The sequence below is a fragment of the Humulus lupulus genome, chromosome 8 (genome assembly GCF_963169125.1).
Source record: "Humulus lupulus chromosome 8, drHumLupu1.1, whole genome shotgun sequence".
Taxonomy (NCBI): Eukaryota; Viridiplantae; Streptophyta; class Magnoliopsida; order Rosales; family Cannabaceae; genus Humulus; species Humulus lupulus.
The window spans coordinates 95,845,865-95,859,026 of NC_084800.1; the positions used below are offsets into that span (position 1 = coordinate 95,845,865).

Genomic DNA, 13,162 nt, shown 5'->3' on the forward strand with positions numbered 1-13,162 from the left:
AGAGGCGGAGGCAGTCCGCGCCTCTGACCCCTGAACGAGACATTCAAAAACAGTATTTTTGGAGGGAAATTCGGTTATTTCTTCCCACCATTCCAGGGTTTGCTTGAACTAACTAACTGCTTTACATATTTTGTCCTATAAATATAAGATTCATAGAAGGGCAAAGGGATGAAACTTTGAACTGACTTAAGCATCGGAGTGTCTTTCTTGCAGGCGATCCCGACAAGTCAAAGGCAAACTTCATCACCAGAATAGTGACAGAGTATCATCCATCGTTGGGTTTTACCTCCAGATATAGAAAGACAAATTGTTGCTTCAACAATTGGCGCCGTCTGTGGGAAATGAAAAACATTTCGGCCTTAGCCACGTCGTCGAACCAAGAAATCAAGAACTCCCTTTTTGCGTCCAAGATCCTCTACAAACCCAGGAATCATGCCACCAAAAGGCAACGAAGTGTCGGGTCCAGTCGCGCAGAGCGTCCCTCCGGCGGATGTGGGCGACCAGATCGACATGATGTGTCGCCTGCTGGAAGCGAGCCAGCAGCGGTCCGATGAAGCAATCAGGACATTGACCGAAGCTCAGGCTAGGCTCGAAGCTGAAATAGCTGAACTGCGCAGATCCACCAACACCACACGCAATACCCAAGCCAACAACAATCTCGACTCTGGTAGACCCGAAGTTCCAGTCAACCGCGTCGGTTCCCCTCAGCAAAACACGAACCTTGGTAGTGAAAGATCCCAAGGTCTTCCGCCACCCTCCGGGGCCGAAGAACGACGAGCCCCGCTCTCTGACGCACATATGCGGACGGAAGCGGACCCCATCGGATTCGCTCAGCCAACAGCCAAAATTCGGCCTCAACAAACCACACGTCACGCCACGCACGATACACCAACTGAAGATTGTGTTCCCTCAATCCAGTTCTTAGACAGTTGGAAAGAAGATATGATGAGAGAAATGATGCAGAAGTTCTCAAACCGGCGATCCGTTTACGCCACCGAGCATTTGGATCTCGTATCAAGAACCACTGAGAAATCTCCTTTCTCAGAGTGGATTCAGAATGAGCCTAAGCCCCGGGACTTCATCATCCCTTCCTTACCTGCATTCAATGGAAAGGGAGATCCACTAAACCATTTATTCCAATTTCAGCAGAAAATGGCATTAGAAGCTAACAACGAAGCTATTCAATGCAAGGTCTTTTCAACGACTTTCTCTGGGCCAGCTTTGTTGTGGTTCCGAAAATTAAAGCCCGGATCCCTCAACAGTTTTAGCGACCTCTGACGGACCTTTTTACAACAATATAGTGCGAACCAAGAGGCACCAAGAACAATGGCTGACCTCTATCGGATTGAGCAAGGGGAAAATGAACATCCGAAAGCATATTTGCAGCGTTTCATTAACCTCGTCCATCAAATCCACGACGTCGATCCAATTACCGCAGCCAATCTGTTCGTCAAAAGCTTGCAAGTGGGATCTCTTTTACATGAGAATCTCACCATGACGCTACCCTACGACATGGCAGAAGTGCAGATTCGAGCCGAGGGCGTCTTCAGGGCCTTGGAATTTCGAGAACATGCACAAAAGAAGTCTGCGCTCATCTCTTCTCCACCAACAAATAACCCTCTGCCACCTGCTAGAGATGACAAGTGGAAGCGGAGCCAAACAGACCATGCGAAGGAAGGAAAAAGGCCAAGACAGGATCGACAGTCCCCACGGTACCCTTCCTTCGAATACACCGTCCCGCAAGAAGTCATTTATGAAGAAAATAAAGACATACCTATCTGGCGAGAGCCCTATAAAATTACCACTCCTTCTGACAGAAGGGATAAAAGCAGGTACTGCCTCTTCCACAAAGATCACGGTCATACGATCACTGAATTCCATAACTTGAACAATCAGATCCAAGCCCTCATGAGGAGTGGGAGGCTTACCCAATACATCAAGGAGGCAAGCAGACTCGGCACCTCGCGACATAATCCCGCTTCTGCCTCAGCACCGCAAGCGTCAGATCCCGTGCACACAGCCTCTGATAGCACTCAGGAGCCTCTTAAGCAAGTCCCTATGATCCACGGGATCATGGAACTCACTGAGCACCAAGAGCATATCACCAAAATCCATAAGAGGATGGAAGAACGAGTGAAGCGGTACAAATCATTAGGCCACACGGTCAATCTCGTCACTTCAGAGGATAGAAGCTATCCAGCATCTGCAATCACCTTCACCGGTGATGACCTAAAGGGCGTACACCTACCCCATGATGATCCAATCGTCATTTCACTACAGGTTGACCATTGCTAGCTGGGCAGAGTTCTAATCGATGGGGGCAGTGGGGTCGACATTCTCTTCTAGGAAGCCTTCCAGAAAATGGGGCTGGAGGAGAGTTAGATCCGACCCTCCACCACGCCCATTTTGGGATTCAACAGCCAAAGAGTATATCCGAAAGGCGTCATTCGATTAACTGTGGTGGCCGCAGAACGCACCCTGCCAGTAGATTTTCTCATTATAGATTCCACCACTAGTTACAACGCCATCATGGGGAGAAATTTGATCCACAGGATGCAGGGGGTAGTTTCAACTTTGCATCAAGTGATGCGGTGTCAATCACCCAATGGGCGCTACACCGTCGACATCAAGGGCTGCCAAAAGCAGGCCAAAAAGTGCTTCCTTACCTTGAAAGAAATAAATAGTTCTGGCGCTCCCTCCCATAACAACTCCCCTGGCAAATAGCAATTATAGTAGGACCTACCAGCATGCCTCAAAGGGATCGATGTAGAGGAAGACCAAGAAAAACCCCTAGTTACACTAGATACCTTAGAACAAATATGTCTAGATGACGATGACCCATCTAAGACAGTGCTGGTAAGTACCAAGCTCTCTGAAGAAGAAAGACAGACCCTCATACAATTTCTCAAATCTAGAATGGGAACTTTCGCCTGGTCTCCGCACGACATACCCGGAATAGACTCCTCCGTCATGAATCACAGCCTAAATATTACAAATAGCTTCCCATCCATCAAGCAGAAGAAGAGGAGGTTCGCTCCTGAAGTAAATCAAGTCATACAAGAAGAGGTGCAATGGCTCCTGAGCACAGGGGCAATCGAAGAATGATTATATCCTATTTGGCTCGCCAACCCCATCATGGTCCCAAAGAAGAATGGAAAAAAGAGAGTATGCATAGACTACACAAACTTAAACAAAGCATGTCCCAAGGATAGCTACCCTCTACCAAAAATCGATCAGATGATAGATGCCACGGCAGGGTACAAAAGAATGAGTTTCCTCGAAGCTTACTCTGGATACAATCATATCCCCATGAAATCAGAAGATCGGATTCACATGGCTTTCATAACAGAGGGCGGTTTATATTGCTACAAAGTTATGCCCTTCGGTCTAAAGAATGCAGGCGCGACGTACCAAAGGGTGATGCACAAGCTATTTTCCTCATTTCTTGGGAGAAACATGGAGGTTTATATCGATGACATGGTCATCAAATATAAACAAAGCTCTTCGCATATGGATGATTTGAACGAGTGATTCGACGTCCTTGATACTTATAAAATGAAATTAAACCCCTCTAAATGCGTCTTTGGGGTGTCCTCTGGATAGTTCTTGGGATACGTTGTCAGTCAAAGGGGCATCGAGGCGAACCCAACACAGGTTGCGTCCTTCTCAAAAGTCAAAGAACCCCGAACCATCCGAGACATACAGGCTCTGACAGGCAAAGTAGTAGCATTAAGTCGATTCATATCACGCATGTCTGACCGTTGCCAGCCCTTCCTACAGTGCATAAAGAAATCCACCAACACCACCTGGGGACCAGAACAAAGAAAAACATCGGAAGAATTGAAAGCTTACTTGAGCTCCCCTCCTATATTGAGCTCCCCCATAGCTAATGAAGATTTATTCTTGTATCTGTCTGTCTCACAATTCGCTGTGAGTTCCGTTCTCTTCCGCGAAGAAGTTAATCGTTAGAGGCCAGTGTTCTACTGCAGCAAGATTCTCCTTGACGCTGAAACTCATTACAATATGATGGAAAAATTGGCACTCGCACTCCTCACAGCAAAGAAGAAGTTACGACAATATTTTGAAAGCCACACCATCATTGTATATACGGACTACCCATTAAAGAAAGTATTAAGTAAACCCGACCTCTCTGGAAGGTTATCTAAATGGGCAATTGAGCTAGGGACGTATGATATTCAGTTCTCACCACGAAAAGCAAAAAAAGGACAGGTACTTGCTGACTTCCTGGTTGAAATTCAATCATTCACCCCTGGCACTCTGCCAGAATTATTAGAATCAGAAGATCAATGGGTGTGGACGATGCATACTGGTGGAGCATCCAATTCCCAAGGGGATGGTATTGGCATCGTATTAGAGGCTCCCTCAGGCCTCAAAATCGAGGAAGCCATTCGTTTAGAGCAATCCACGACGAATAATGAAGCATAATATGAGGCTTTAATCTATGGTTTAGAACTAGCACGAGACATGGGCAACCAATGTCTGAATGTCAGAGGAGACTCACAGCTTATGATAGAACCAGTGGCTGGAAATTTCGATACTAAAGCACCCCATCTGGCTAGCCTTCTACAAAAGGTAACTGACTTGCAATCACATTTTCACCAGTTCGAACTCATACAAGTACCTAGGGAACAAAATCAGAAGGCCAATGCCCTTGCCAAATTAGCCTCTGCAGGAGGTTGCACGCGCCAATCCTCCATATCTATAAGTCAATCAAGCAAAGACATGGGAGTTTACTCAACCTCATCAGAACCTGAGTGCTAGATGGATCCAATCATCTGATACTTGTCCACCTCCGAACTCCCACCTAATCCAAACGACGCAAAGCTTCTGGCACAACGTTATTCCATAATCCATGGAACGCTATACCGCAAGTCCTTCAACAGCCCCTACCTACGGTGTTTGCGTCCATCAGAAGCTAAAAAATTGCTAGAAGAGATACATGAGGGGACATGCGGAAATCACACAGAGGGACGGAGTCTGGCACATAAGGCACTTACAGTAGGGTATTACTGGCCATACATGATGATAGAAGCACGTGACTATGCCAAAAAATGTGACAAGTGCCAACGATTTGCACCCACCATCCATCAACCTGCTTAAACTTTACACTCCATCGTTGCACCTTGGCCTTTCGCAAAATGGGGTATGGATGTGGTAGGCCAACTACCTAAGGCTGCTGGAGGAAGATGGTATGCTCTGGTAGCCACTGATTACTTCATGAAATGGGTTATGGCAGAGGCATACGTCACAGTCAGTAAAACAGACACTATGTCCTTCATTTAGAAGCATATCATATGTCAATTTGGGATACCGTGGGAGATAGTCGTGGACAATGGAACCCCGTTCCAAAATGCGAAGGTACAAGAACTATGTGACACATACAAGATCAAGTTGAGCTTTGCCTCTGTCACTTACCCACAAGGCAAAGGTCAAGCAGAAGCATCCAACAAAGTTATCTTTGCCATCATTAAGAAGAACTTGGAAGATAAAAAAGGAGCTTGGGCAAAAGAACTACCAAAAGTGTTATGGGCATATATGACAATGAAAAGATCCTCTACGGGAGAATCTCCCTATGCCATGGTATATGAAATAGAGGCTATCATCCCAACAGAAGTGGGCCTACCTATGCTTCGAACAAAGATTGCGTCTGATCAAACAACAAACAACATTCAACTACTGCACAACCTAGACCTTCTGGAAGAAGTGCGTACGATAGCACAATTACGACTAGAAAATTATCAAAAGGCTGCAGAACGCTACTACAACACAAGAGTCCACTCACGAACGTTCCGGGAAGGTGATTGGGTTCTGCGCAAGGTCACAGGCAATAAGAAAAAGCTAGAACCTAATTGGGAAGGGCCTTTTGAAATCATAAAAGTACTAGGCAAAGGGTCTTACACCCTAAAGAATGCGCGTAGTGGGAAAATCGCACCCCGTACTTGGAATTCAATGTCTTTGAAACAATATTATTGTTAATAGTTGTACTGTGCAATTCAAAAGTAATACAACAACTTTCCATTTTTCACATTATTTTAAATTTCTCTTGTACATTCAATTTCTTGGCATTATCCCCCATGACATCACACTAAGCCAGACACGTGACAATGAACATCTCACTCGAAAGGTCCTCTCAAATATATCCCCACCTACCCTTGTTAAAAACAACATTATTCATGTGCACTCAAAAACCACCTACCACAATGGCTATAAATAAAAAACTATCTGAATGCTTGTAGTTATCATCCTCCCATAGCAATACACCGTATGTCTTTGGTCTCAATACATACGCTACCCACACCTACAACAAAAAATAAGCGCTCCAATAAACAAAGAGCAGTAATAATGCACAGTGAGGTGCTGCATCTCACCCCTCACATTGGCACAAGGCTGAATCTCAGGGGATCATGGCAGCAAGGCCACTACAAACAATTTACGTACACGATCCTACTACCCCTGCCATTTCAATAGATATTGTGCCGCATTCTAATCTGACTTGACTAAGCTCACAGGGAGCTACGGCCAGCCATTTCGCAGTCTAATCTGCCCTGACTATGCCGATCTGGTCGTCCAACGGAGGTGCACTGCAAACCCTACCCTCTTACCCGAATAAGAGGAGCACCTCCTGCTGTCTACTCTGCCCTGACTATCACAGCAGAACCATCAACTGTCACACTTCGGATTCGTCACCAGTACACACTAACTGGTTTGGCAATCCAAGGCTAGGAGGAACTTTTCCTGCAGTCGCACCCATATCCTACACAATGGGTGCCTCTGACAGGATACAAAGACAGCCCAAACAATCCATCACTATACTACACGGTATGGGTGCATTGGAAAGATATCTGCCTCGCAATCTTAACCACTTTGCCTCTGCCTCGACGCCTAATGCTACGCTTTGTTCCCCGTGTTTGGCCTGAATCACATTAACCCCTCAGGCCATATGGGAAGTATCAGCCACACTCTTTCATACAACACCAGAGGCCGAACCCGCTCCAATCAGACCTCTACACAACTCCCTAAGCGTAAGAAAGTCTACCACTCAACAATAATGACGGCGTTGCAGAAGTACAATACTCCTATCACTATAACTTAAATTGGCAGATGCTAAGCATGGGCACACATATTTGCTCACGTCCTTTTTTTTTTTAAATAAACAAAAAATGAATATTTGTACTTTTCACAATCGGAAGGCCACGTGTACTCAAAAATGACAATAAATCAGAAGTTGTTATTTATAAATTATGTTACATTAACGACAATATTAATTTGTAATTCCATAATTCGTCTATTCTCTATATACAAATATTCTCTTGCCCATGTTTAGTCCCATTCAATACGACGCATGTACTCTGCCATCGCACTCTCTAGCTTCGGATGGCCTAACCCATAGCGTTCACACGATATGTAGTACAAGATGCCACTTCTGATAAGTTCCTCCATCGCCCACGTTGAGTAAAGCCACTGTGGGTTATCAAAGATTCTCCTAAAAAAGGGAACCTTCGTCCACTCACGATGCTCACCTGCAACAACAATGTTGTCAGCTCCAACCCATCACCAAAACACTAAGACGGATCTTTCACACAACACTTAACTGGGCATTCTCTCCCACCAACTGTATGATCTTTCACTATTTCTCGCACACAATGGCCTGAAGGGTCTATGAAGCTTCTGATCTGAATAAACCATATGACTCTCACCTGTCATCACGCCTTCAATTAATTTCTAAACGAAAACGAACACATCCAATACACACCAAGACAGCCAACATGAAACAAAGCTCAACTTGTATTGATAATTTGCTCTATTACAATTGTCTACATACTAGCGGCCAAAAAAGCCCAAAGAATGCATATACAAAAATCAATACAAAGCAAAACATAACAGAATTTAACAAAATGATACTGTGTTGTTCATTCTACAGCACCTCTTTCACCATCTGGCTTGGCCTCTGCAACTGGCATGGATTCTACTGCCCTCTGTTCAGAAGCCTCATTGACAACACCATCTTCAACAGCTTCCCTGTTGGCATTATACATCGACCCCAGTGTGTCGCCCCTCAACTTCAACTTCTCAAGATGACACGACGGATAGGAAATCTGCACATCCCCGAGTTCATTCAAATACTTGTCGACATCATACTCTCCTATTTTCACATTGACGCTTCTACAATACATCTCGAGTTTTGCCCATTTCTCCTCTCGGGTTTGCTTCTTATTGCGTAATGCCAGATCAAGATACTTCGCAGTGTCTACCTCAGCCACCCTCACAAGTTTGCGTTCGGTGATCTCACGATCTTGAATGCACTTCCTTGTGGCTTCAATCGCCGCCTCCGCTGCCCTCTGCAAAAGTAAAAAAATTACATAATCAACACACATGCCTTATGGACCCATTAATTTTCCAATACATTAATAACTAAAGAAGAGTCGCATACCTCAGCCATCTCCTCCAACTGCTTCTTGGCTTCGATCACCGCCTCTTCTGCTTCCTTCAACTTCTTCCCTAGAAGAAGTTCAGTCTCCAGCTTCTGCTTCTTGGCGTCCGCCGCGTTAGCCTCAAGATCATTTGACTTTCGCTGCAGTTCTTTTTTCTCTTTTTCTAAGATTTCTTTATCCGTCTGCAATGATACTATATCCTCCTCAAGGTCATTCATCATACTGCTAAGCTTCTCCATACGGGCTTCATGCTGTACGCAGACTTGATTTTTCTCCATTCACTTATTGGTCATACCCACCAAGGCAACTTTCAGTTTGTCTCGCTCTACTTCGAGTCCGACAATGCCTACCAGCTTCTCTCTGGCAGTCACCTTCTTTTTAGCCTCTGCCAGCTCTGCCTCTAACTTCTTGATGGCCTCCACAAGCACATCCTGATTTGCTTCAGCCATCATTCTCCCCGTCCGCTCCTCTTCTAATTTCACCATCTGCTCCGCTAGTTTAGAGCCGTTCTGTATAGCCGCTGCATATTTTCGCCTTGCAGCAAAAGCGCATACATAGCTCTGTGACATATCAATTACGCTCATTAAAAATAACATTATACACATATCACGAGATATAAAAAGGGCCTAATTTTTTAACCAACTTACCATCCAAATGTGGTCTGATACTTGCTGCAGCAGATCACCTTGCCCACTCAACGATCCAATTACTTCTGTAGGTAGATGGGGTCTGCTTATGCGTAGCATTTCCTCCATCACTTCTGTCGACGCAGAAGGACCATATTCTGACACTACTCCTGCTCTGTCATTTGGTTCTCCCCCTGCTAATGCAGCAGCAGAAGCAATGGGGGCAGCCGGCTTCCCACCTTCTGCTAACGTCGACACCACAACAATATCAGACGCCAGCGCAATTGTTCCCACTCCAGAAGAATACGTCTTGGAAGGGCGTACAAGTATGCTATCATCTTCGCCCAAATCACTTGGAAGGTACACTGGCGTCTGCACAGCAGAAGACGTTAGCTGCTCCAAGAAAGCACTAGGAGACTCAAAAGTACTAGTACCCTTCAGAGACACAATAATGACATCTCCTAGATGAGACTAAGAAGGAGCAGGTGGTAATAAGGAAACGTCAACATTGAGAGTGTCAACACCTGTTACTTCGACAACCCCTGATTCCTGACATCTAGGGGTAGTTTCAGAAACAACGGTCATAATTTGCTCAACCGGCAGAGGAGGGGTGTTCGTAGACTCGAAACCCCCTTCGAAAGCATCCTCTAGAAGCCTGTTCTTATGAGAGGCAGAAGAAGGACGTCTCCCCTCTGAGCCACGCTTACGGCCAGTGTCAGACCCTTCAACCAAAGCAAAAGCAGAGGGTAAGGCCTCTGATGTCTTCATACAGACAATAGGAGACTTCACCTCAACTGGTAAGCCACCCTGCACTCCACCTCCCGTCAACACTTCTGATGATTTATACGGAGAAGAAGAAGCGTCTGCTGCACGAGCCACCCCTTCTGAGCCTGCCTCCAAGGAAGACCCAGTTACATGCGAGGTAGAAGACGCCCCAGGTAAAGATCCAGCGGGGGCAGATCCTCATGGCTTCTTGGACAACGTTAGAGCCTGGCCTGTTGGTAACTTTCCTGGGGCAAGTTTGGGGATTTCATGAGAGATCCTTGACCAGTGGAGACAGAACCCTTTGGGATCCGAAGCTTGGACGAAATGCACTTCCCATCGTCTGAATCTTCACCAGAGGATTCCTCACGCTCCTTTCTTTTTCCTAAGGCGTCTGTAGGCAAAGGCACTTGTTGAAGAGGCTGAATCTGGAGAGCGTCAGAAGGAGTGGACAAACGCCCTTGAATACGGGGATATCTGCGCGATAAGCCGGACTTATCAGGGGACGACTCTGCAGCAGAAGCTAGACCAGAACCCTCTTTTTTTTACCTTCTGGGACCCCTTGATGTTTGGCACATGCGGCGTAGGTCTTAGAACACGCCCTTTCACACTCGGTCTTCGACAGAGAAAAAGTTGAAGGAGTAGGAGGAGATTTCTCCATAAAAGCTCCCAGCTGCTTCGCACATGCTGCTGTAATTTTGCTAAGGGTCATATCCCCCTTCTACGATCTAACTCGCACGACGCCAGAATCGACTCGATCCACAAAGCAAAGCCAAGTCATAATTTGCATGCAGTAGGGGTTCAGCACACCCCTAATACTAATGGCATTCTCCTTAGAATCATGCAAAAGCCTCTTCTCTGTCAGCATGCTCTACCGTTCAGGACTCATGTTAACATGAGACCAAGAAAAATCTGATGCAAAGAAGCAAAACAGTAATACACAGAGTTAAACTAACAGATAATCATCCAGATATGATTATTTCACATTAAAACCAATAAGGAACAGAATGAAAAATGTAACTCACCTTATATAAACACCCTAGCCAAAGGAAAAATTTCATGAGGCAGGTATTCAGGATACCACGCTCCTCCAACAGCAAGAAGTATTTATCCCAATTTCGATGGGAGCTATCGAAATCGGTAAAGAATGTCCGATCCTTTTAGGGAGAAAGGTAGAAGGTTTTCCAAGGTTTTCCCTCTATTGCCTTGTTCGTGGACTTGGTAAAGCACGCGTAAATGTCGTCTGATTGAATGTTGACATTCCTGAGGCTCCCTATCATCTGAGCTCCGACTATTGACTGAATAGCATTTGGGAGAAATTGAGAAATGTGAGCTCCAGAGTTTGAAATTATCTGAACTAGCAGAGCAGGAAGAGGGAAGCGAAGCCATTCGATATGTCTCAGACTCATGACGATTTTGGAGGGCTTGACTACATCCTTGAATCGACATTCTCGAAGCTCAGCATCCGAAAGCATCCTCACCGTGACATTGTCAGGAATGTCGACCGATTTGTGCATGCGTTCATACGCATTCTTGTATCCTTCGCGATCCAAAGGCTCGGGAGATGAACGAGAATACATGATTACGTAGGTTGAGATGATTGTCGAAGGATTGAACAGAGGGGAATCTTTAGGGTTTCTTCAGAGCTTTTTTCTGGAAGTTAGAATAAAGTTTGGAAATTTGAATGAAAATTATTTTGAAATAAAACTATTTAAATGAAAGGTAAAATTATGAACCAAACACTTCACTCGGTAACTGTGTTTGCATTAAGTGTAGCTTGTCAGGCAAATGATTATGTACCTACGAATTGCCTCGATTTGTGGAGAATGACGGCTTTAGGCGAAATTTTTGGCATTGAAGAGTCGGCCCAAGATTCGAATAGATTAGCATGCCTCGCCTGTTCGAAGCTTGGGCCAGGGGGCATCTATTGGGCCCAAAATGTTCGGCCAAAAAATCCTTTCCTCATATATCGAACATTCAAAATGGTTCGTTTTGGTATGCAGAAGCTCCGAAGGCAGAAGCTACGGGTTAGAGGCGGTCCGCGCCTTTGACCCCTGAACGAGACATTCAAAAACAATATTTTTGGAGGGAAATTCGGTTATTTCTTCCCACCATTCGAGGGTTTGCTTGAACTAACTAACTGCTTTACATATTTTGTCCTATAAATATAAGATTCATAGAAGGGCAAAGGGATGGAACTTTGAACTGACTTAAGCATCGGAGTGTCTTTCTTGCAAGCGATCCCGACGAGTCAAAGGCAAACTTCATCACCGGAATAGTGACAGAGCATCATCCATCGTTGGGTTTTACCTCCAGATATAGAAAGACAAATTGTTGCTTCAACACTAATTAGTACACTTTATTCTTTTACTTGTATCACAGATGTAACTGAATGAGTTAACACCTGTAAGGAAGTAAATTAAACAGGAACTAACAAACAACTAAACATTCAATTCACAGAAACTTAATTACTAGACATCTCTAAACTATTACACTCGTCGTTGGGACTGATAGAATAATCGAGGTTACCTAAACCTCTTGGACCTCATTCAATTCACAAAAGCTTAATTACTGGACATATCTAACTGTTACACGGGTTGTAGGGCATGAAAGAATAATCGAGGTTACCTAGATCTCCTACACCTCCACAATCATCTGGATCACACAGCTCAAACTTACCTTTCATAGATGACAGCACTGCATATTAAGATCATGAAATAACAAACACACAATTCTAATAGAGAATATTACATAAAGTGACAAAAAAGCCAATTTTTTAAACTTTTTTATTGATACACGGATTTTTAAACTTTTTTACTGTTCATTGTTTGTTTATTACACTTTTACAAACTCATCCCTGCAACCTCGAGTTTCGTGTCTTCGTCCCTAGCTCTGGGGCCGCCCCAAATCACTGCCCAAGCAAACCCTCCCGGTTCAGACCTTGCTCACCCAAGCAATTCGAACTGCATCGACCTCTCCCACGATCGCCTCCTCGAAATCTCCCGCTCCGTCGCCTCTAGCTACAGATGTCATGATCTATGACTACCTTGCCCAGGCCGTCAAATCCAACCTCCAGCAGCTCGAGAACCCCGACCCTTGTTTTCTCAAGTACGAGTTGCCACACCCGACCGTCACCGACCACACATAGATCCTCTCTGCTCCAAAGACTAAGATCACCACTCTGCAGATTTCTTGGAGCACATGATGTAATGCCCTGGTTACCCCAGAACAGTTACAGTGAACCGGAAATTTGACCCGCTACCCAAGTCCTTTGGTTAAAAACGTGCATCTAAGTGTTATTAACAGGCTAAGGTGAAAAAC

General features: G+C 45.0%; 1 protein-coding gene across 1 annotated transcript; it reads left to right on the plus strand.

The window, feature by feature from the left end:
• Window positions 1-1,326: 1,326 nt before the first annotated feature.
• On the plus strand, window positions 1,327-2,295 carry LOC133795845 (uncharacterized). The gene has a single exon (XM_062233300.1). It carries the CDS (start codon window positions 1,327-1,329, stop codon window positions 2,293-2,295), a length of 969 nt encoding a protein of 322 aa, XP_062089284.1.
• Window positions 2,296-13,162: the final 10,867 nt, after the last annotated feature.